At 41.0% G+C, this 25,829-nt stretch overlaps 1 protein-coding gene across 1 annotated transcript in view; it reads left to right on the top strand.

Moving 5' to 3' along the window:
* PKD1L3 (polycystin 1 like 3, transient receptor potential channel interacting) overlaps nucleotides 1-25,829 on the top strand; it is a 43,555-nt gene that overhangs the window by 15,647 nt on the left and 2,079 nt on the right. Inside the window, 17 exon segments of the mRNA XM_027846197.1 lie at nucleotides 516-617; nucleotides 1,332-1,510; nucleotides 2,650-2,796; nucleotides 4,795-4,976; nucleotides 6,294-6,496; nucleotides 8,735-8,918; nucleotides 9,448-9,640; nucleotides 9,730-9,964; nucleotides 12,179-12,278; nucleotides 13,102-13,245; nucleotides 13,936-14,121; nucleotides 17,105-17,423; nucleotides 18,495-18,628; nucleotides 21,701-21,825; nucleotides 22,343-22,503; nucleotides 24,340-24,550; nucleotides 25,438-25,539. Of these exon segments, the coding sequence (XP_027701998.1) occupies nucleotides 516-617; nucleotides 1,332-1,510; nucleotides 2,650-2,796; nucleotides 4,795-4,976; nucleotides 6,294-6,496; nucleotides 8,735-8,918; nucleotides 9,448-9,640; nucleotides 9,730-9,964; nucleotides 12,179-12,278; nucleotides 13,102-13,245; nucleotides 13,936-14,121; nucleotides 17,105-17,423; nucleotides 18,495-18,628; nucleotides 21,701-21,825; nucleotides 22,343-22,503; nucleotides 24,340-24,550; nucleotides 25,438-25,539 (2,907 nt within the window).

Here is a 25,829-nt window from a genome sequence, read left to right as displayed (position 1 = left end):
TTGTATAGACAAACATGTACCTTTAGCCTTCATTACTGCAATAGTGACTTAAATATACTATATATATATATAGATAGATAGATATATACATATATATTTGTATATGTAAACATACAGTATATGTATGCAATACACATACATGTATATGTATACACACACATATATAATATATACATATACATGTACACACACATATGTATATATGCAGTGTGTCCCAAAAGTCTTTGTGCAGATTTAAACCAATAAACTTTTGGGATACTCTGTATAGGAGTGTGCATGTGTGGGCATGAGTGTGTATGGTATGTGTATGTGTGTGTGTGAGATCAGCTACAGATATAGCCAGTCTTCCTTATTTCCCAGGACATCTGTCCTACATAACACCATACTTCTGCCCTGAATTTTTATATGGATAATTCTGGGGCAGTGAGTTTTGCCTGTTTCTGTTTTGGGAAGAAGCACGGGTTGTTCTTTTAAGGGAATACTACGATATTTTTCTGGTTTTGGTCGCCCTACAGATGAAAGTCACCATCCTGGCAGATAACGCCCCCAGCTCTCAGGCTCACTACCTCGTTCAGGTCTTTACCGGGTATCGCAGAAGGGCAGCTACAACAGGCAAGGTGAGACAAAGCTCTTCATTCTGACGTGAACTTGCCCACCTTCACCTCCTCACACATCACACCTGCATAATGCAATGGCCTGCTTACTGCTCCATTCACCACAAATCACTCCTCCCTCCAGTCCGTCCTCCATTCAACCACCAAAGTGATTTTCCTAAAAAGCTGCTCTGCCCGTGTCACATACACAACACCTTCCCCCCCTCACTCAGGAAACTCCAGTGGCTCCCTAGCACCTTCAGAATCCTTTGTTTGGCATTCAAAACCCTTTGTAACCTGGCCCAGATGCCTTTCCAGTCCTCTAACACTTTATATCCCTCCCCTTCACCCAGTGACATTGGCCTCCTTACTATTCCTCAAACAAGATGCTACATCTACTAATTCTGGGCATTTTCTCTGGTTGTACTCCATGCCTGGCATGCTGTCCTTCCTCATCTCCAACTTCTCGTTTTCCTCACTTTCTTAAAGTCCCAGCTAAAATCCCACCTTTACAGGAAGTCTTTCTTTCCCAGTCCCTCTAATTCCAGTACCTTCCTTCTGTTAATTATTTCCTAGACCTAAGAATCCAAAGGACTGACACTTCATTTGAAACCTCATCCAAATCAAATGAACCTACCTAGCTCCACCATTGTGAGGTTCCATTTCATTTCTTAGTCCCGATCTCCAAATGTCAGGCGTCAGAAACTCTTGCGCTAATCTTTCTTTGTCCAATTGAAGGTCATTCTCATCCTTTATGGGTCAGAGGGGAGGAGTGATCCTCACCACCTGAGTGTCCCCCCCAAAGTCGTCTTTGAACAGGGGGCACAAGACGTCTTCCTTGTCACCACCAGAGCCCCACTGGGGCAGTTGCATAGCATCCAACTCTGGCATGACAATTCTGGTACCAGTCCATCCTGGTAAGCATTTACTTTTTATTCAAGCTTCTATTCTTCCCTGTATGTCGCCAGGGAGAGACCAGCACAGTTTTACAATAAAAAAAAAAAAATGATGATACTCTTGAGCTAAGAACTGGTAAAAATGAGCATCCATTTGAGGGGAGTCACTATCAATCAAGATAAATTTATTAAGATCTACTACAGGTTTTCTGACTGTTTTGCAGAGAGGACCTGCTTTTAGAGCTCCTAAAACCTAAAACTGCCTTGAACCTCTCCTCCTAGCACATAGCAAACGCTTAATAAATGCCTGTGCAGGTGAGGAGACACGGCCACAAAGACACTAGACCACGTAGACAATGAGACGTACATAACCCAGGCCTTTTCCATTTCACAGTTGGAGTTGTTGCTAGCAGTTTTTATACATGAAACAAGCAACACAAATATACCCTCAGTTCAGTTGAGGGTGGGGCAGAGACCCTATGTTGACATGAGGCTCTTTTGGGGAAGTTTGGGCAGAGAGGAGAAGAGAGGAGAGAAGTGAGAAAAAGAAGCCTCACCCTGAGTGAGGGTCCATCTAATCAAGATGGGGCAGAGGAGAAGCATGACAGCCCCTTGGTAGTCTATTTTAACTAATTATGATTGCTAAGGCCAGTGTTTCTATGCCATCCAAATTCATCACTCTGGGACAAAACCCCAATCACCCAGCCCTAGGTATGGCCCTCATGTCAATGCTTCCACAAACCTTTTCCCAGTAGATATTTCCACTAGACTGATATTCTCTTCTTAGACAGTAGAGGACTCCTCTGGGGATGGGAAAAGGCCAGGGCCTGGGCGGAGATAAGAATGGCCGTCATTTTTCTTTGGATCAAAAGACAGAGCTAGAAGGACTCGGTCATTTAGTCCAACCCTCCTATTTTGTAGATGAAGAATGAGGCTCAGAGAGTTTGAATAACATTCCCCAGTTACACGGATAGTAAGCGCCCAAGCTGGGAGTCAAACCCAGGACCTCCGCTCCAAATTCGGGGCTGCTTTCCAATGTACTTTTTCAGTAACAGTATCATCACGATGAGATCATCACTGGACGGGTCAAGACCACCTCCTTTGCATTCGGCAAACAGTCGACACTAACTCTAATGATCCGATGCTCTGTTTCTCTACAGGTATGTAAACCAAGTAATTGTCAGTGATTTGGCCACAAAGAATAAGTGGCATTTCCTGTGTAATTGCTGGCTGACTATTGACCTGGGAGACTGCCAACAGGACCAGGTTTTCACATCAGTCTCAAAGAAAGAACTCTTTTCCTTCAGGTATTACTGGTAAATAACAACCCATACTGAATGCTGTCCTGTGTCTCCATCAGGCCTCCCTCCAGCCTTGTGGCTGCTACTAGAATTTCTCCAGATTTCTCCTGGCTGTAATGGACATATCCTTTTGGTTCTCCTGGGATCTCTACAGATGCCCTAGATATATTTTTATAATGGACTTATATAGAACACAAATGCAGTGTCATCTTAAACTCAACATGTCCAAAACTGAATTCATGATCTTTCCTCCCAGACCCTCCCCTTCCAACTTCCCTATTACTGTAAAAGGTGCCACCATCCTCCCATCCCTTGGGCTCATAACTTAGGAGTCATCCTGGACTCCTCACTCTCTCTCACCCCCCATATTCTAAGGTGTTGCCAAGGCCTGTTGATTTCACCTTTGCGACATCTCTCCGAAGAGACCCCATCTCTACTCTGACACTACCACCATAATGGTACCATAGGAGCTCATCCAGTCAAGCTTTGACTAAAGCAATAAATAGCCTGCTGGTCTGTCTTCCTGCCATGAATCTTTCTCTGCTCCACCTTCCTCCACTTAGCTGTCAAGTAGCTCCCTATGGCCTCCAGGATCAAATAGAAAATCTTGTTTGGGTTTTAAAGGCCTTTATATGCTGCCCCTCCCACCTTCCAGTGTTCTTACACTTGACAATTCCACATATTCAGGGATCCAGTGACAACCAGCCTCTGCTGTTCCTTGAACAAGATACTCCATCTCCTGACTGGGCATTTTCCCTGGCTGTCCCCCATGCCTGGAATGCTCTTCCTCGTTCTGACTCCTGGCTTCCTTGGCTTTCTTCAAGTTCCAGCCAAAATCCCGCCTTCTATAGGAAGGTTTTCCCAATCTGCCATAATTCTACTGCCTTCCCTCTGTTGATATCACCAATTTATCCTCTCTATAGCTTGTTTCTACATAGCTGTTTGCATGTTGTCTCCCCCATTAGACTATGGGCTTCTGGAAGGCAGGGACCGTCTTTTGCCTTTCTTTGTATCCTCAGGACTTAGCACAGTGCCCGACTCGTAGTAGCTGCTTACTAAATGTTGACTGACTGACTGACTGATGTGTTGAAAGCCTAAAGGAAGTAAACCTGGGTCTGAAGTGAAGACAGTCTGGAAGCATGTGAGGAATGTAGAGTTCTTGCCTCTATTTTCTAGTCCCTTTTTTTTTTGGTAGGATTTTCATGATAATTTGTATTTGTGAGGGAATGTTGAGTAAGTACACCATGAATAAATAGTCCCTCCTCTTTTCTTAGGTTGTCCAGAAGAGAGAGAACCAAGAAGTGGGGATAGGAAATGAAGAATGTGGGTCAGATTAATTCATACTTTTGAATCCAAGTAATTTTTGAGCATTGATTGAAAGGATGAAATAATCGAGCTCATTTTTATTTTAACTTTTGTTAAGTGCTTCCCTTTTCCCTCCCCCACATCTTCTAAGCACCGTATAAAATATGGTGCTAGCTGGTGCAGTGGATAGAGCGCTTGGCCTAGAGTCAGAAAGACCTGAGTTCAAATCTAGCCTCAGGTACTTAATAGCTTAATAACCTCTGTCTGCCTCAGTTTCCTCATTTATAAAATGGAGATAGCAACACAACTTGCTTCTCAGAGTTGAGAATAAAATGAAATAGCATTTACAAAATGCTTTGCAAACCTTAAAATGCTCAATTGAAATGCAATTATCATTATTATTATTATTATTATTGCTGTATGAAATAGATTTTTTATAGCACTTTAAGGTTCAGAGGGTGCAGTTCATAGAGTTCTTAAGGATGGCATTATCCCTATTGAGAACTGAGGCTCATAGAGGTTAGATGACTTGTCCTTGGTCCCAGAGGCAGACAGGGTTGCAGATAAGATGCAAACCCAGGTCTCTCCTGCCTCCAAGCCCAGCAGTCTTCCCACTCTGTGCCCAAGAATCTCCTATTCCTAAAAACGAATGAAGGGATCGAGCCTAACAGTGTCTCGTCTCCTGTGTCCTCTTTTCAGAAACTTATATTCCTCCACGATTGTAGAAAAGTTCACCCAGGAGCACCTGTGGCTGTCGATGGTGACCTGCAGCCTCTGGAGCAGATTCACGAGGGTCCAGAGACTGTCTTGCTGCATGACCCTTCTTATTTGTAACATGGCTATCAACATCATGTTCTGGAAGCTAAACAGCACAGAGGAGGGCGACAGGACCACGAAGGATGGAGGTAAATCCAGCCAGGACCCCGTCTCCCTCCCAGAACCTGGAAGGGAATGGTGGCCTCCTTCCCTTCCCAGCTGACTAGCCTGATAGTAAAACATTCTAGGAGGGCTTCTCTGCTCTTGCCTCCTTTCATTTATTAATCAATAAACTAATAATAATAGTGAGCGTTTGTTAAAAACTTTCCATACCCTGTGAGGTAGGGGCTTCTATTACCATCCCATCCATTTCAATAGATGAGTCAACTGAGCCTGGAAGAGATGATGTAGTTTGCACAGAGTCACAGAGAGAGTAAGCAACTGTGGTAGGATTTGAATCCGTGACTTTGACTCTGAGCCCAGCACTATCCGCTGCCCCACCCAGTTACTAGCTGAATGCGCCAAGTTCTCTGGGCTCTTCAGTTTTCTATCTCCAGCCAAACATACAACAAGGAAAGCTGCTATGTGAAAAACTTTTTAAATTTCATTTTATTTCTATGTTGACTTAACAAACACCAAATAAAATGAGCATTCCGATATATCGTACAACAGGGGAGGATTGTACATAAAACTACAAACTTTCCAGGCATTATGCTCTTCTTTTTAAGTGTACAGTAAATTCAACATGTCACATTCAAAGCTGCCCTAGGGGCAGCTAGGTGGCGCAGGGGCAGCAGTGGATAGAGCACCAGCCCTGGAGTCAGGAGGACCCGACTTCAAATCCGGCCTCAGACACATAACACCTACCAACTGTGTGATCCTGGGCAAGTCACTTAACCCCATTGCCTAGCGAAAAAACAAACAAACAAACAAACAAACAAAAACAAAGCTGTCCTGTCTGTTTGGAATTCCTTCTGGTCTCTTCTCTTCTTTGGAGGGGAGAGGAAAATCTATCTCTAATTCTCCTTTCCCTAACAATAATAACAATAACTAGTATTTATATTAAAGCACTTTACAAATGTTAATTTGTGTGATCCTCACAAAAACTCTATGAGGCAAGTACTATTGTTGTTCCTATTTTCCAGATGAGAAAACTTAGGTTGAGAGGGTGACTTGCTCTGAGTCAGTTAGTAGGGGTATGAAACAGGATTTGAACCCAGGTCTTCCAGACTCGGAGGTCAGCACTTTGTCTCAGCGCCACCTAGCTCCCTTCCCTCTTACCTCTCTTCTCCTCCCCCTCCTCCCCAAGGAAATGAAAAGCAAACCCCTTGTAATAAATATGCCTGCTATAAAAGTAGTTATGTATGATCGAGAAGGTATGAATGTTTTTGCGGTGGTGATAGTGTGCATAGTGAACCTGGGTACTATCCGTATTCCTTCAGTAAGACCTTCTTCTGTGACCTGGTCTGAATTGCTCATCAGCATCCAAACTGCTTCCATCCTCTTCCCAATTAATCTTATCATTGGGAGAATCTTCCCACTGATTCAGCCGCAGGAGAAGATTCCACCTCATTTCATTCCCATTCAGGCATCTTCCACCTCAGACACATCTTTTGGGTCTGTAACTACTCAAAAAATAATTGAGGTAAGTTCTGAGTCACGTTACTGATCTCCTTTTCAATAATAATAATAGCTATCTAAGGTGAGGCTATCAGGGCTTTGTCCTTAGAGTACTGAAATTTAGAAGATGAAAAAAATTTGAAATGTTTGCAAAATACTGTATAATTTCCAAATTTGTTGCGTGTACATTTTAATAGCATTCGCATTCCTCTATAGCACAAAACCAATTGAGGTAAGCATTTAGTTAGCAAGAATAACTATTTAAAATAGGACACCACCAAAAGATAAACTTCCCCACACGTCCCATGCCCCTCTCCTCTGTTTGTACCATACATAAGCTCCTTCTTCCCTGGCCCAGCCCAACTCTGCTACATCCCTTTCCCCTTTCCTGTAGAGGCTTATCTAGCAGCATTTTCTTGATGTCCCAGGCCCTTTCCCATGGGGCTGGTATACTTGGGTCTCCCTTCTCACACAACTGAAGTTGTCTTAATTTGTATTATTTTCCCATCATGAATTAAAAGATGATTTGAGGGAATGTTTTATGCTGCTTGCCCTGGGTGCCAAAATTGATTGCTACAGCTCTGTAGAAGATACTTTTGTATGGGAAAAAGAAAATTTTTGAACTTTTTTTTTAAGTCACTAAGTTGTGCCTAATCAGACTTTCCACTTTATTCTGTTATTTATGAATTGACCTATTGTGGGCAATCAATAACCTGTGATTTCTTGGGGGACTTGATGTTTCATAAGGACATCATTTCTCTCAGCAGATGGTCCGAGTATCTAGAAATGATGTTGGGTTGTGTTTTCGTGTTTTTTCTTTAAAGTTTTCTAGTAATCTTATCATTCCACTCCTCTTGTGCATCTAGTGGCTCCTATTACATGCAGGATCAAATAGAACGCTCTATGTTTAGCATCTAGTCGGCACTCTCCTGCATTTCTGGTCTTATACTTTACTTCCCTTTGAATACACTGTGATCCAGCAACACTGGCCAATTTGACATTCCTCAAACATGACATTCCATCTCCTGTTACCATCCCTAGGTACTGGCCGTCCTCCATGCTTGTAATGCTCTCCCTTGGCGCCACTGTCTCTTAACTTCCCTGGCTCCCTTCAAGGAAACAAGGCAAGGTGGAGCCAACAAGCATTTATTAACTCTTCACTATAGGCTGGGCACTGCGCTAAGCACTGAGGATACAATTACAAGCAGAGAAAGAACGCCAATCCCTGTCTCAAGGAACGTCCATTCTGATGGGGGAGGAACACACAAAATGCAGCTGAAAAGGAGGGGGCAGGAAGGCACCTGCACTCTGGTCTTGGACGTGGTGTCCGACCCCAGAAAATCAGACGCAGATCAAGGAGGGAAATGAAGGTTGACTGCCCTGGGCCATTCCCCAAAATGGAGGTCTCGGGAGAAACTCATCAGTGGTAAAAATAGGGCTGGCATGGCAGAGGGATGGCCCAGCTGTAATCCCACCTCCCGCAGGAGTGCCAGCATCTTCCTCTCTGACATCACCTTCCTTCCATTCTGCAGCCAGTTGTTTACACATCATCTGTCCCCATAAAATGTGAGTTCCTTGGGGACAGAGGCTGGTTTGGCCTTTCTTTGTATGCCCAGCACTCAGCCCGGCACCACCACAGAGAAAGTGCTAATAAGTGCTTGTTGACTGACTGACTTGTTCCAATTTCTCCCTTGCTGCTGCTTTTAAAGACATTCACAAATCACAAAATGGGGTGACAGCTTTCTGAGGAAGTAGGGTATTTACTTATCTGTGTAGATGTTATTCCCACCCCCAACAGAATATAAACTTTTTGAAGGCAAGCTCTTTTCGTGTGTGTGTGTGTGTGTGTGTGTGTGTGAGAGAGAGAGAGAGAGATTTGGATGTTTTTTTTCTTTTCTGTCTCCAACATTAGCCTAACACCTGGCATACAGTAGGTGCTTAACAAATGCATGCTGAATAAACAGACAGATGAATAGAAGTAGCAGTGTCACAGAGCCCTGGGCACCTGAGTTCACATCCTGCCTCCGACATTTACTGGCTATGTGCCCTTGGACAAGTCCTGTAACCTCAGTTTGCTGGTGTGTAATGGAGACTGTCTCTGAGGTCCTTTCCAACTCTGTAATGATGAAGTAGCTTTCCCCCTCAACAAAAGATACAGCCCTACTCTTCAGTGCTTCTTCTGATCCTTAAAATATGATCATTCTTAATTTACGTAAAAAATACACATACCACTAACTTTGTTTCATCTTGGTTCCACATTCAGGAGTTGAAGGAAATGGTGGGATTCTTGCACTTGAAAAATGCATGCTTGCCGGCCCAGTGGGAAGGCCTCAACAGGAGTTCTGACAGCATTACAGAACTCGTCAAGGTGCTGTCCAGCCTTATTCATTCTCATCTAGAAAGGCAAGGAAGTCAACAGCAGCAGATAGGGTCACATCTCGAAAATGGTAAAGTGCCTTTAATGCTTTTCAGTAAATGTCTGGTGGCACAGTGGATAGAGTGCTGGCCCTAGAGTCAGGAGGACCTGAGTTCAAATCCAGCCTCAGACATTTACTAGTTGTATGACCTTGAGCAAGTCACTTCACCCTGTTTCCCTCAGTTTCCTCATCTGTAAAATAAGCTGGAGAAGGAAATGGCAAACCTCTCCAGGATCTCTGCCAAGAAAACCCCAAAGGGGTTATAGAGAGTTGAACACAACTGAACCAACTCAATAACAACAAAGTACTTATTTGTTGATGGGGGGGTGGGGTGGTAATGGGGACAAGGTAGTTGCTTGAATCATTTTAATCTCCTTACAGCTGAATGATTTGTAGAGAAGGATCAAGCACAGTCATATGTAGATGTCAGTATAACTCACCAAAGGTAGACGGGAAACAACTTAATTGAAGCCATCCATCTTTGTTAATAGTCAATCAGCCTTGATTGAGAACTATGCCTAGAGAAGCATCTTTACATCCACCTGGAATGTACTTTCAGAGGTTCCAGAAAATATCCGCAATTTAAACCATTACCTGCTCAGAGTCATGGAGAGGCTGCAATTCCAGTACAGAACGCTTTTGGCAAGCCCATCCAGAAAGCCCCACAACTTCCTGTGCTCAGCCAGCCAGCTCCAAAGCCTCAGGGAGCTCATGGAGACCCAGATTCTTTCCATGACACAGGGCCCATGCAGGTAAGAGGATCCTTCCTGCCTCTCTTTCCTCCCCTCCTCCTACTGCATCATTAAATGCAAGATTCTTGCCCTCAATCTCTTCTCTTTAGTGATACCACGAGTTTCCCTATGCTGGACTCAGAGGAAGAGAAGCCTGCCATCTCAAACTACCTGCCAAAATGGTCCATTTCTATCTGTTGGCTCCTTCTGGGTGCTACAAGCCTCATCTCTGCCTTTTTCACAGCTCTTTATAGCCTAAAGCTGAACAAAGATCAAGCGACCAGCTGGGTCATTTCAATGATACTGTCAGTCCTCCAAAATACCTTCATAATCCAGCCAGTGAAAGTAAGTGGGACTTTAATAAAAATGAGAATACAACTGAAATAAATTTCGAGTTTCAGTGCTATTTCAAACTACCAAGGAGACATTTTATAAAACTAGACAAAAATAATAGCAAAAAGGCATTTGGCAGAATAGAGGACTAGAACAGGAAGGGTTTCTTCACCTCAGTTTTCTTTGTAATCTTGAGTGTTTAATTTTATGAATTTCAAAACATTACTCTGAAAAGGGATCCATAGGTTTTACCTGATGGCTGTAGAGGTCCATAAAACAAGAATGGTTAAAAACTCCTGCTCTGGTATAATGGACAGAGAGCTGACCTTAGAGTTAGGATGACCCAGGTTCAAGGGAAATAATGAAAAACTGCAGAAAAATGAAGGGAGCAGAGCATTAATAAACCTAAAACTATATAATAACCACAATTTAACCACTATTTGGTAGTGGTTAGAAACAGAATAAGTGAGCAGTGGAATGGACTAGCTAAGCAAAAAACAAAAGCAATTTAACAAAATGTAGTTCAGTGGCTGATAAATCCAAGAATACAAATTATAAGGGAAAGAGCTCCTATGTTACAAGAACCACTGGGAAAACTGGAAACTAGTTTGACAGAAATTAGGTTTAGACCAGCATCTTACACCATAATAATACTCCAAACAGACGTTTGATATGAACACTAAAAGTTACATTGAAAAAAAAAAAAAGAAGGAAGGACCTGTCACAATTACAGATGGGGGTGAATTGTTAACCAAACAAGGAATAGAGGTGAGAATTAAAAAGAATTGAATTAGGAAATTTTTACTCTAACAAAATCAGTGCATATAGAAAAAGATCTTTTTATCACTATCACTGATAAGTCTGATATCCAAGATATACAGGAGATTGACACAAATCTATAAGCCTAAGACCCATTCTCTAATAGGTAAGTTGTCAAAGGATATGAATAGTTTCCACAAGAAGAGAATCGCAAATTATCAATTCAATATGAAAACATGCTCCAAATCACTAATAAGAGAAATATAAATTAAGACAACACTGAGGTTTCACCTCACATCTTACAAAGATCCTTTTAAAGGACTGTTTTTAAAAATACCTATAGTGTAAAGGAAAGAGAGCTGATCTCAAAGTCAAGTCAACAAATATTTATTAAACATCTACATGACTGGCACTGTGTTAAGCACTGAGTATAAAAAGAAAGGATGAAAAAAAAATCCCTGCCCTCAAGGAGCTCACAGTTTAATGAGGGAAACAATGTGCAAACAATCTGGGATCTAGTCTTGACTCTGATATATACTGGCTTCGTGACCCTGGACAGGTCACTTGGACTCTTACAGCTTTAGACAACGAGATTATAAGTTGCAGGGAAGGTATCTACTTGCATTGGTAGAAGTTTCCTCACCAGGATTTCTCTATACCAGTGAAACCACAGGTAGATGACAAAACTGCTAAGTATCACAAATCTACAGCCCCATACCTCCAACGGTGCCTGGTTATTTCCTATAGTAGTACAATTAACACTGGCAATTGAAGAGGGAAAAAAAAGCTGCCAAAAATGCAGATATGCTGGACCAATTAAACTTTGGGTTTCTCTTCTTGCCAAATGATTTTTCCCTCCATCTTCAGTATCTGGGTTCCAGTTCTAATTCTTTCTCTAGCTGTGTAAGCTTGGAAACATCCTCTAACCCTGTCATGGGCCTCAGTTTCCCTTCCTATTTACTGAGAGAATGGAACCAGATGATCTCTAAGTTACTTTCTAAGTAGGAGTGAAGACTTCCTACCATGTTCTATTCTATGCTGGGTTTTTTATACTTGACATCTTTTAAAATTCATTAACAAAGTCCCTCCAAAGACAAACTAGGGAATGAGGTCAAACACCTTGAACAAGTCATTACAAGCTGTCCACTTCCCTTCCAATATTGCAAGATCTATTTATCATGCTCTAGGGTTGTTCATAAAGTAGTGTGTAAGATAATATTCACTTTACTCATTGGACACGCCTAAGTACCTGTAATATTAGTAGTATTGGACTTTATATTGGTTATTTTACAAAGACAATGAAATCAGACAGTTCTGAGTTTGACACCAATCAATATAATGGAAATAATGGCATTGAAATCCATTCATCAAACCAATTCTTCTTTTAACCAAAAAAATCCAACCTCCTGCCTGCTCTTGGATCCTGTAATACGTATTCAACAAGAAATCTCTTATTCTCTTGTGCAGGTGACGATACTCACCCTGTTCTCCTCACTGTTGCTGACAAGGATATCATGGCATAACAAAGAGAAGGAACAACAGATGAGGAGGATCCTGGCTCTCCTGGGTAATGCCTTCAAGTCCTACCTCGTGCAGGTGCCTTTTCCCGTTTTCCTTAGCTTCAGGGTCTTCCCTCTGAGACGACCCCCAATTTGTCCTGTTTGTACACAGTCAGTCATATGTTGTCTCCCCGTTAGACCATAAGCCTCTTGAGGGCAGGGTCTGTCTTCTGTCCTTCTTTGTATCCCCAGTACTTAGTACGGTACTTGATATATGTTGTAGTTGTTTAGTCATTTTCAATCATGTCCAACTCCTTGTGACCCCATTTGGGATTTTCTTGGCAAAGACACTGAAGTGATTTGCCATTTCTTTCTCTAGCTCATTTTACAAATGAGAAAACTGAGGCAAATAACGTTAAGTAACTTGCCCAGGGTCACACAGCTGCTAAGTGTCTGAGGCTAGATTTGATCTCCAGAAGAGGAGTCTTCCGGACTCCAGGCCTGGTGTTCTATGCACTATATCTCCACCTAGCTGCTCCGGCTTGTTATTTATTAGGTGCTTAACAAATGCTTGTTGACCGACTTCCAGTTGCACTATGCTAGCATGATCAATTACAATCTAGGAAAGGCACATTGAATTAAGATGGGGAGACCTCTAGGATGCCTTATTGAATCAAACCAATTTTCATGTTGTCATTGTATCCCACTACCTAGCAAGGCACCTCTAACCTAGCAGGATTTATGCATACTGGGTTGGGTTGGAGTCATACATTTAGGGAGCCTGCCTCTCTGATCTAGTCTTCCTCTGTCTGGGCCTACATTGATCAGTCTTTCGCCAAAGCAGTATTTCTTTTGCTACCATCCATTTTTTTTTGTTTTTGTTTTTGACAGCAAAATGTCCCTCCCTGTCACCACCTGGCTTAAGAGATGAGAACAACCCCATCTATAGGGTCCCTCCTGTGAAGAGCCCAGTTAAAGCTCCAGAAAGAACCATGAAAGAGAAACAACTGTTCCAAATGGCGAGAGAAATTTTTGGTACGAAAAAGAACATGAAAGCATGTTGAGCCAGCAGCCTGCTTCCAGAGCAAATACAAGAAGGCATTTGTCCAATGAGAGTTTATTTCTGGGTTTTAGAAGGCAGTGTAGTCAAATGGAAAGACTTAAGAATCAAGAAGGAAGGGACCCAGGTTTTAGTCCCCAGCTTTGCTAATTCCTTGGACAAAAACTTAATTTTCCCTATGTGGATAATAGAAATAATGCTAAGTCCTACTTATCTCACAGAGTTGCTAGGAGGAAAAAGGAATTACTTATAAAAGCACTTGGAAAAGTTTTTTTTTTTTTAAGACACTCAAAAAGGACAAGGTGTTATGTTTATGATTCCCTTCCACTGTTATCAATGCTGCTGAAAACACATTCCAAAAGACAAGTGTTACTCTGCTCTGTGAACACAGACATTATACATACATATATTATACATAGCCTTGTAACAAACTCAACAACGGTGCTGATGTGAGTGAGATGGGATATGTTTTACCTCTTTGTGGTGGGGAGGGGAATATTGCCTAGTGGAAAATAGGAAAATAAATAGTCAAGGTCAAAATCCTAGCAGGGAATTTCAATTTCTTGGAAGAAGTACAGCTTACTAATTTGCTAGGAAACCAAGCACTCTATTTACTATATCATAGCTGCCTCTTAATCACTCATCTGATTTTTTCTATCCAACAGTACAAATCCTCTTCCTTATAATGGTAATGATTTCCACTCATTCAGAAAGGAATTATAACAGGTTTTACTTAAATCAAGCCATCCAGAAGAGAATTAATAACTACTTTGAAGAGATCAAATGTATAAAAGACTTCTACCAATGGACTAATAACACCCTAATTCCTAACCTGTATGGGGAATACAGAGGTAAGAGTCACATGGTGGGGACCATGCACTCCATATGCCCAATATCTAGCATGGTACCTGGCACATGGTAGGTGCTGAATACTGAGTGATTAATTAATATTGTTAATTCTCAAAGGCTTCCCACAGTTTTTTTTTTCTTTTAATTTTTATTGGTAATTTTTGGTTTCGTATCACCTTCATTTCTAACTATCCTTCCTTTCTTCTCTCAGAAAACCATCCCTTATTACAAGGGATAAAAAGAGAGGGGGGCGGGAATGTTTTATCAAAACTCAAATATACACTAAGTTTGTGCAATGTGCCATATCTTCTCCCATTTCTACAAAGTAAGGAGGTACACTGTCTCCACTCTTCCCAGGGGCCAAGCTTGATGATAGTTACACAGATTTCAGTTTCATATCACTGATCTTTACATATACACTGGTGCAGTTGTAGCCATTTTGTATATCGTTTTTCTGGCTGATTACTTCACTTTCTAACAGTTCACATATCTCCTAAGCTTCTCTGTATTATTCAGTCATCATTCCTTATAGAACATTAATGTTCCATTATGTTCATATTCCACAATTTATTTAGCCATTCCCCAGTTAAAGGACACCTACTTTGTTTCCACTTCTTCCTAGAATAAATATGGCTATATTTTGGTGTATAAATAGGACCTTCTCCCCTTGACTTTCTTGAGGTATAGCCTGGTAGGGAATCTCTGGATCAAAGAGCATGGGCATTTTAGTCACTTCCTTAAAACAATTCCAAACTGCTTTCTAGAATGGTTGTACCAATTATAAATCTTGTCTTTTTACAATTCCTCCAACATTTACCATTCCCATCTTTATCACTATGATAGATATAAAGTAAAACTTCAGACCTCTTTTGATTTGCATTTATTATTAGTGATTATTACATTATACTTATATTATTATTATAGTATAATACGATTATACATTATAGTGAATTGGATAAACCATGCATTTAAAAAAATAGTTTGCAATTCTTTTGAGGACAATGTGTTCATATCCCTTTACCACTTAATCCATTGGGAAATGTCTCTTGGTTATAAAAGTTGTGCTATTTCCCTATATATCTTTGTCATCAGTTAACTATCAAAGCTGTTTGATACAAAGATTTTCCCCCCTTCAAAATTTCCCCCCCACCAATTAACAACTTCCCTTCTTAGTCTAATTCCATTGATTTGATTATGTAAAAGCTTTTCAACTTCATGTAATCTCAATAATCTTTTGTTATCACCTCTATTCCTTATTTGATTAAGAATTCTCCCCTTAGCCATAGCTATGAAAGTTACTTAACCTCTCTTCTATTTTAAAAAGGTATAATCTTTAATATTCAGATCAAATATTCATTTTGAGCTTATTGTAGTACATAGTATAAGATATTAGTCTATACCTAATTTCAGTCAAACTGCTTTCCAGTTTTTCCAGCAGTTCTTGGCAAAGGAGGAGTTCTATTACAAGTAATTTATGTATTGGTTTATGGAATAGAACCCACATGAATATTATAATTGAAGTTGTTAAGGGTCAGCTGTTTCAGGTCAGGCTTCCCAGGGTGACTGCATCTTGCTAGAGTCATTAGAGTTTCAAGATTTTGTCCCAGGTTTCCTTGATTCCTTTGGTTAAAACCCTTTATAGCTACAATTTAAGCCCATTTCTTCTGTACTGGGTATCTATTAAGGTGGTAGACTGATCTACAACTTACCAATTGAAACCTTTGATATATTGTAATTCAACAAATGGGGGCAGCTAGGTGGCACAGTGGATAGAGCACTGGACCTGGAGTCGGGAAGACTCATCTCACTGAGTTTAAGTCTGGCTTTAGACACTTACTAGCTGTATGACCCTAAGCAAGTCATTTCCCCCTGCTTGCCTCAGTTTCCTCATCTGTAAAATGAGCTGGAGAAGGAAATGGCAAACCACCCCAGTATCTTTGCCAAGAAAACCCCAAATCGGGGCAGCTAGGTGGCACAGTGGATAGAGCACCGGCCCTGGAGTCAGGAGGACCTAAGTTCAAATCCAGACTCAGACACGTAACACTTACTAGCTGTGTGACCCTGGGCAAGTCACTTAACCCCAATTGCCTCACCACCACCCCCCCCCCCGGGCCAAACCACAGATGGGGTCACGAAGAGTCAGACACAACTGAAAATGACTAAACAACAATTCAACAAATATTTATTAAGCTACACGCAAAGCATTATTACTTGAAGACTGACAAGTTGTCCCTTAACCATCTCTTTTGTAATCTAAATATTCTAAACTAAGTAATCATCAACAAAAAATTCAAATACAGAAACAGAATTTTTAAAATTATCATCTATAGATGCTAGCACTTATAGTTTTTTTAAATGTGTAATTTTTAAACAAACAATAAAAACATCCTCTTTGTATATACAGGGTTGTCACTGTTAATTTGTTACATAACTGCAGGCACTGGTGATATACTGTTCACATTCTTCTTTCTTCACTCTATATCACTTTTTACGTCTTCTCACATTTTTCTTCATATTTGCCATTATGGTACAATATTTGGTCACATTCATATATTCAGACATTTTTCAATCACTGGACACATGAATTGTTCTTAGTTTTATGCTATTACAAATAAAGTCATAATTTTGTATAGATTAATTTCTTTACAAAATTTTAATGAAATCTTTAGGTCTTTATGGAGCAAGTCCCATTACTTTAGGTTTTCCAGTAAACTGTCTAGTGCAAGGGTGAGGAACCTGCAGCCCTGAGGCCACACATGGCTTTCTAGGTCCTTGGGTGTGACCTCTTGACTAAGTCTAAACTTCATAGAACAAATTCCCTCAATAAAAGGATTTGTTCTGCAAAATTTGGACTTAGTCAAAAGGCTACACCCATGGATCTAGAAGGCCACATGTGGCCTAGAGGCCGAAAGGTTCCCAAACCCCGGGTCTAGTGCAATCTTCTCTCACTTAGCTAGATGCTTTAATAACTTTTTTTCCTCCTAGGCTTTATTGCTGAAGGAAATTCCTTCCTTATAGGCAATGTCCGAATTCACCAGATTCGTATTCCTGATACTGTATCCTTTCCAAAAAGAATTCCTCCTAGTGAACAAGTAAAGCTCTATTATCAGAATCAGCAGGAGGATCAAAAGAATTATGGAGTTAATTGGGCTCCCCTTGATCTGAACAGCACAAATCAAGACAGCATTTGGTCTTACCAGAGTGAGGAAGCCTTGGGTGGATACCCTATCCAAGGACAGTTTGCAGTCTACTCAGGAGGAGGCTACATTGTTGACCTTGGGAACAGCTCTGAGGACGCTAACAGGTGAGCAAACCTAAACTCTGAGCAAAAGGCTCTGAGATATGGCTTTCTATCCACTCGAGGTTAGTCACTTGAGAGTCATCACAATATACTATAAATTCAGTTTGACAGACACCACATCTATTTACTGTGCTACTAACATTTCAGGGGCCATTCTTCTTTTTAAAGGAAATTTGCTGTTTAGATACAAAGTTTAAGGTTTTGTCTCAATCTTCAAGTATGTTCTAGTTTGGGCAAAAATCCATTCCATCACTGTGGCGGTAAGATACTTTCTTTCTCACTCACAGACACAACAGTGCTCAAGCATAACTCAAATTTGGCCAGACTGTTAAATGTCACTTGAGCAAGATTTTCTTCATGAGCACTGTTTACCCCAAAACTACATGCCAAAATTATCAGAAACCCAAGAAAACAGTTTGGTGTGCATCTATGGAAGGCTTCAATTCCCCTGTGAAAAAATACTCGATTTGACATCGGAGGAGCTTGTTTGGAGTTCTGGCTCTGACACTTAACTTACTGTGTGGCCTCAGCCAAGTCACTTAAACTCTCATCTGCTTCTTTACCTACAAGAGAGCTGCACTAGATGACCCTCCATGAAACTACTAGTGTCATGACTTAACATTTACATATTTAATTTTCTTTAAAATTACAAGAATAGCTAATGACCCAAATAATGATCCTGAACCTAACTCGTAAAGATTAAACAAATCAGTGCTTCAACTGAAAACTAAGATGTCCGTATCAGCAACTAACCAGCACAGTACACAAAAATTTCTTCTAAATCAGTTACTGAGTAATGTTCAGTTGTATTATGTTGCACACCACCCAGGTGTTTTTCTTTGTTTACCAACTTCACATTCAAATGTGCTGTTTTTATGCCAACACCGACAGAATATTAGCATTTGTAATCAAACACAAATTTCACAAAATACCGTCCACTCAAAAAGCAGAAGACACCAAAAAACTCTAGTCTCATGTTTGGTTGTAAGAAAAAGGATAGAGATATTGGGGCACTTTTTTCCCCTTGGAGTTGGGTAATTTGCCCCTTTTCCCCTCTGCCTCCCCCTCCCCTAGAATTCTTCAGCACCTGAAGCAGAGCCACTGGCTAGACAGATGCACCAGAAGCCTCTTTGTGGCATTTGTTGTCTATAATGCTAATGTGAACCTCTTCTGCGTGGTGACCCTGATCCTGGAGTCCACTGATGTGGGTAAGAGAACCTCTACTCTCCCAGCCTTTCCACAGACCCTGATGGGTGAAGGGGAGACCTGTTTTACCTTTTTTTTTTTTTTGTCATTCTAAATAAAGAGTATTTCTCTTGTTGAAAACATTTTAATCTTAATTTCAAAACCCTATTCGGGGGGCAGCTAGGTGGTGCAGTAGATAGAGCACCGGCCCTGGAGTCAGGAGGACCTGAGTTCAAATCTGGCCTCAGACACATAACATTTACTAGCTGTGTGACCCTGGGCAAGTCACTTAACCCCACTGCCTAGCCAAAAAACCAAACAAACAAAAAAACCTATTTGGGTACAGGGCTTCAAGCTTGTATAAATCCCTGAGACTTCTTGGTAGCAGGCCAACTTAAGTATCATCCCTTTCTTCCTTCTCAAGGGCCCATTTGCTCCCTTCCAGCTTCTGATCAAGGTTTCTTTCTTTTTTGGTGGAAGAAGAGCAGTCTCAAAGCTTCTTGTCAGCCCTCCTATCCTGAAGCAAGCACACCATTCTTTTAACATTTTCTAAAGGTTTTGTTGTTGTTGTTCGGTCATTTCAGTTGTGTTTGACTCTGTGATTCCATTTGGGGTTTTCTTGGAAAGATAGTAAAGTGGTTAGCCATTTCCTTCTCCAGCTCATTTTACAAATGAGGAAACTGAGGCAAACAGGGTGAAATGACTTGGTCAGGGTCACACAGTAGGTGTCTGAGGCCAGACATGAACTCAAGAGAGATGTTTTCCTGACTCTAGGTTCAGTACTTTATGCACTATCGTGCCACCTAGCAGCCCCAAAAGTTTTTATTATTAGTAAAGCAAAAACATATGGGAGAATGGGAGAGATGTTAAAAGTAACATAGATAGTAAATTTATACTCACAAAGTTTTTAAAATCTCATTGTAATGGTTATTTCATATGTTGTAAGGCTGAACCTGAGGTCAGAGAAACTTAGATTTAAATCCCAAATCAGGTATTTACTAAATTGTGACCATGGGCAAATAACATCACCTCTTAGGACTTCAGTTTATTCCTGTTCCTCCCAGTGCCTTCCCCAAAAACTATCATCTTCCATCTTTCTACCCACTCATCTCTCTATAGCTAGTGTCTCCCTCAGCTCAAAAATTCCTTCAAGGCAAAGACCATTATGCTTTTCTCTCCATGTCCTCAACACCTAATATGGTGCCTGGAACATAGTTAAATGCTTAATAGATGCTTGATGATTAGCTCAAAATGGGAATACTACTTCTACTACCCATCTCACAGGGTAGTTTTAAGGAATATATTTTGTCAACCTTCAAGAATCATATATATTATCATTGGAAGTAAATAGCAATTGGCTTGATTTGTCTTAGCTCTGTCATTAAATCTCCTATGTTCTCCTGAGTCAACCATGCCTAAACCCTTCTATCCTCTCTTTGTACTAGGACCTTTAGGCAATCCAAATCTTCACTGAGACAGATGCTCCATCCTAGTCGGTACTCCATTATCCCTATTAGAGATTGTATGGGTAAGGAAAGGGTGAACACTGGGGCTTACGGAAGGTCTATAGATATACAAAGGGGCTCATGGGAGTCACCTACATCTCACAGGCAATTCCAAACTATAGCCACTGTCTTCTAACTTCAAGTAGAAAAATCTGCTTAGATTGTTTCTGACGGAGTCCTGTTCCCAGAAGCTGTATGTTACATTTGTAACACATATCAGTGTTAGGAGGTCCCACTTTTCACTTTCATTAGAAACAAGTAAGAGACGGATTTCATTTGCTATTTAAGAAATACTGCACCCAGTCTTCTTAGGTCGGTCAGTAGTCTTAATAATGGCACCAAACCAACCAATAAGAATTTATTGGCTACTATGAGGCAGGCACTTCGGAATAAAACCAAGATTTTATATAATATCCCTCCTTGATAATGTACTGTAAATTCAAGTTGACTCAAAAAACGCAAGCTCAAAACATCAGAATTTATCTGCATCCTTTTTGAACTTTTAGAATGTTTTGTCTCTCAAGATAACAAGGTCCACATGCTTATTATTCACTATGGAAAGTAGGATTTCCTTTGGTTGATCCTAAAATGCACTTCTTAAGTGTTTGAAGAGGCAGCCCCTGATGCCAATATTATGGGATCTGGTGAACAAGTATATATTCACAAGCCCTTTCATGATTTTATAAACCTGTCTCATCCCCACTCTGGTAGACTGAAGAGTTCTAATATTTTTATTCTGACCTCATAGGGAAATAAGGCTTCAGATGTTTTTTATGGGGATAGTAACATCTTGAATTTTTATACATAACTTTTCTTACAGCACAAAATAAAAGTGAACAACCATACACTCATTTCTCTTCACATACTTTGATTAGAATCGTTTTCTAAGGGGCAGCTAGGTGGCGCAGTGGATAGAGCTCTGGCTTTGGAGTCAGGAGGACCTCAGTTCGAATCCAGTCTCAGACACATGACACTAGCTGTGTGACCCTGGGCAAGTCCGATTGCCTCACCAAAAAAAAAAAAAAAAGAATCATTTTCTTAGGGAGCAAAAAACATATTTCAATTCTTTAAAACACTTCAAACATATACAAGTTTCACTTTTTACACATCAGTCTTTACACGTTTCTATTTACCATCCTATCCTTCCTATTTTCTCTTACACTTCACACTTCAGCACTGCAACATGAGTCAGACAGATTTTTTTCCTGCCTTGTTTTCTTCTGTCACTTATCCAGCTTCCAACTTTCTTTCTAGTGAAAAAGGGTTCTTTGACTCATTGTCCTTAATAGCTGTGATTTCCGTTGTGTAGTGATCAGAGAAAACAACCCACTGCACAGATACTGGGAAGACTTTTTACTTTTTCCTCTTTCTCTATGTTTACACATTCTTCCCTTCTTTTTAAAGTCATTTACTCCTCTACTCTTCGGACCAAGTGTATTTATTTGATGAAAGTAAGTACTGAGCAGGGGTTAGCTCATCAAACTGGGACGGAAGGGGGCAGCAAGGGCCGGCTAGGGGATGGTCTGAATAGCTGGGGAGTCCAGGGGGAAAGCTGGACTCTTCTCCCAAAACTTTCTGTATTCTTTCTAGGAGTTTTCTTCAGTTCTATCAAAGTGAACAGTTTACAGATCATTCAGACGCCCAGAAGTTTCGTCTGGTTCATTGCCTCAAAAGTTATCTATTGTATGCTACTCTTTTATCACATCTTCACACAGGTAAAGTTGGGATTGATCTGCTCTAGAGTACAAGTCCTTCTGAAGATCAGTCATTTAACACTGTTGGCATGAAGTAAGTGCTCCCTACTTTGTGCTGCTAGATACAAGACTTGGGATTCCTCTCTGCAATGAAAGGACTTTGCCAAGACTCTGCTGAGGGTTATTCAATTCTCTGGCTGGTATGCTATTAATAGAAAGTGGTGTTTTCCCTGTGAGGGGAAATGAGACAATAGAGAATGTGTTAGATCATAAATCAACTTAAAACTTTCTGGAAATTCACAATCAGGTATACTTAAAAAAAAATTTCCAAATAATTATTTTTAAATCTAACCAAGTTTTTGGTTCTCCAAAAAGAGGCTGTTCAAATTCAAGTTTCTTACTCATTTAGAATCGGCTTTGAATGGCTGCAGAACAGAGCAAAAATAAAATCATATTACATTTTAATCTTTACTGGAGCAAGATCTTCTAAGACTAAACCTTCCTCATGAGCAGTAGTAACCACCGTACTTATGTTTAGGGGAACCGGCTGAAACAAGAAGGATGGAAATACTTCACCAAGAAAAGCAATGCCCTAGACACCAGCATAATCCTCATAAGCTTTATAATGCTGGCACTCAAGCTGAAGTGTTTTTTCTTGTATAAAAGAAATATGGCACAATACCATCATAATAAAAGCAGGTGAGCAAGCAGTCCTGGTATAGGAGAGCCCCCAAAACACAGTGCCCAGGCTCCCAGGCTTCTGCCCCAAATTATGACAAAGATGAGCAGCCCTTGCAAGAGATAAAGGCCCTCTGTAGGAAAGCAAACTCAGTCAAAACATCTTCCTTCCTCTCTAGCCTCCCATATATTTCTGTGCTCATCACAGCTAAAAACTAAATTTGGGTCAATGTCCACAGCAGACAATTAGAAAATTACAATATTACTTACATTTCTTGCCATGCATTCGTCTGAATTATTCTTTATCACAATGCTTCGTGTGTTTCACTAGGATTTATTAAGCACAATGTGCCAGGCCCTTGGCATACAAAGACAAAAATGAAAACGGTCCGTGGCCTCAGGGAGCTTACTTTATTCACTACTTTCATATAGTCAAGTTTGTACTCAAGGAATAAGGTTTAACAATGGAACTATATCCTGCACAGCAGAATCACAAAACCTAATTAATGAATTAGTTAATGGTTTTCTTGTTCTGAACATCAGACAGTTAAAATTATTTTGATCTGCTGAATTAAATGATTGTGCACATACACCTGCAGTGTGGGCAACATCCAACCTAAGTAAAACACCAACAGGATGGGAAGTGTCTTAATTTGAGCTTGGTTTGGAGTTAGGGAACGTTATATGGCCCCTTTCCTCCTGCAGTAAGTACTCCATTCCCCTAAGGGCCACAGAGGCAGCTGCTTTGGCCACCTCTTTGCATAGAATCTTATAATGAGACATCCCACATTACAGTATGGACATGTAAATGAGCTGTTTTTAAATAAATGGCTGTGAAGAAATATCCAAACACTTAAAGAGTAACATCTACACTAAGATCTGACAGGTGGAGTTCTTGGGTTCAGTATATGGCAAAGGGACAGAATCCTCCTTCCACTTTACTTAAAGGAAAGCCTTGGCTATATTCTCACATACCTTGTTAATCGCTGCTAAACAGCACGCACAATAGCACACTTCTATGTATGTGAAGTCTTTTCTGTTAGCCCAGGTGCTACAATACACAATAATTTGGCAAAATTACTAATCCTCTTGCTAACTTTCTTTGGAGACCAGACCTCACTAGGCAAGTCAAGTAGGTATTTAGGTATCATTCTATGATCACAGATTTGGAACTGGGAGGATACTCAAAGGATATCAAGTCCAACTTTTAAATTTTACATTTTAGTAAACTGGGGTCAACAGGCTCCCTGATCGCATAGATTACACAAAAACAAATACACAGAAGGTAAGGAAGGGGAAAAGTGGGTGAGGGAAGAAAAGTGGAATAAGATTTCTCTAAGCAAAAATATCTTACACCTAAGAAAACTTTTTAGCAAGCACCTCATTCCCCACACAAATCTGTCTTCTGTGTCTCTATCGCTGTCACTGCTGAATCTCCCAATTCCAGGTTTGGCGGTCACTGGCCAGGGAATACGTTAGGACCAGGGCACTAGACAGAGTTCAGGCTCTCATGATGACATCCCATGGGGAAAGGTCTCTCCCACTGAGATGAGATTTTGCTCATGTTCACAAGAGATGGGGCTGGCCTGATCCCTAAATTCAGAGTAGAGACTAGCCTTGGGACTGTATCAAACACATCTCCCCCTCCACATCCAATGACAACCACCCATTCACCCCCAAGGTCAAGTTCCCACTAAGTTTTATTGCATTCAGCCAAAACTTGGCTGAAACCATAGGAAAACTTGGCAATGTAAAGAGTTGCACATCAAGTTACCAACCTTACAGAAGTTTATTGCCAAAGAAATGGAAGTATTAATTCATCAGTGGCGATGACTAACGGCCAGACTTTCTCGACAGATTCATCAGCTTCCACGAAGCTGTCTGAGTGACCTGCGCTCTCACTTACCTCCTTGGCTTCCTGGTCTTGCTGACCACCATCCGGCTCTGCTGTCTGCTGCAGCTCCACCCCAGACTCCAGATCATCAGCGCCACGCTGAAGAGGGCTTGGGATGAAGTGGCTGGCTTCCTACTGATCATTCTCATCCTGCTGACGGGCTACTCCATCACTGTAAGCCACACTCATGTGCTTCCCTCCTGACATGCCGACAAGAGTGGAACCTTGGGCAAACAGCGGCTAAAACCCTTAAGTCAGAGACGTCAGGATGGCACGGCAGGGAAAATACCACAAGACCAGGTCTCAGCCAAAGCTGTCACTAACTAGCAGTATTCTCACTTTATTTTCCTCCACATTAATTTTCTCAAAGTTAATGGATATGAGGGTGCTTTGCAAAGTGTTAAATGCTGTCGAATACAAGGGATTCATGGGGTCACACTGTGGGACTAGAGCTGAAAGGGACCTTGGGAGCCTTCTGGTCCAGCCCCACACTTTTCAGATGAGGAAACTGAGGCCCAAAGAGGGTTAGGACTTGTCCAAAGTCAACAACAACACCGGGGGTAGATTTGAACTCTAGTGACCTAGGCACATTTTTAAATAGCCTTTTACAACAAGCGCCCTGGAAGCCTCCAGGTGACAAAGCAGAGTCCGTCACGAGGTCTAGGGTCAGGAAGACCCAAGGTCAAACGTGGTCTTAGACACTAATTGTTTGACCCCAGGCGAGTCACTTACCCTCAGTCTGTCTCAGTCTTTTAAATGTAAAGCAGGAATGATAGCAGCACCTACTTCCTGGGTTATTCTAAGGCTCTTATGATCATATTTGTAAAGTGCTTAGAACAGTACCTGGCACATAGTGGTCACTACACAGACATAAGCTATCATCATTATTAAGGCTCTCATACTTGTGTGATCCAGGCAAGTTTCCTCAACAGTGAAGTGAAGGGGCTGGAGCAGATGACCTAAGTCTAAGCTGCTATGACCATCTCCCACAGCTGACCCTCCAAGCGCACAGAAGTTGTACTTGACGGCCACTCCTCTCACTGGCATTTTCCCTTACGCAGTTCAACATTCTTTTTGGATGGAGCATCTCTGACTACAGAACCTTTTTCAACTCAGCTGTAACTATTGTTGGTCTTCTGATGGGGATCTTTGATTACCATGAGGTGAGAATCCTTGCTATATAATCTCCTCTAAATCCATTTGGTTTAATACATGCCTCTGACGAGGAGCTCCCAGTGGAGAGACTTCCCTTAAACTTGGTCTGGGAAGTTGAGATCCTCTGCTATAGCTTCTTATAGTGCTCACAATGGCCAGATCCTAAGTGGATGGTTATTCCTCTTAGAAATCTTTACTCTTCCAGGACCCATTTTTACCCCTAACTTTTCATCCTTGTCACAATTACTTATCAAAGCACATTGTTCTCAAACTGAGACACAAACCTAAATCCCATGTT

This window comes from Vombatus ursinus, unplaced genomic scaffold (assembly GCF_900497805.2).
Source record: "Vombatus ursinus unplaced genomic scaffold, bare-nosed wombat genome assembly UNPS02005286.1, whole genome shotgun sequence".
Taxonomy (NCBI): Eukaryota; Metazoa; Chordata; class Mammalia; order Diprotodontia; family Vombatidae; genus Vombatus; species Vombatus ursinus.
Note: the sequence above shows the minus strand (reverse complement) of the source record. Positions and strands in the feature narration are given on the sequence as shown.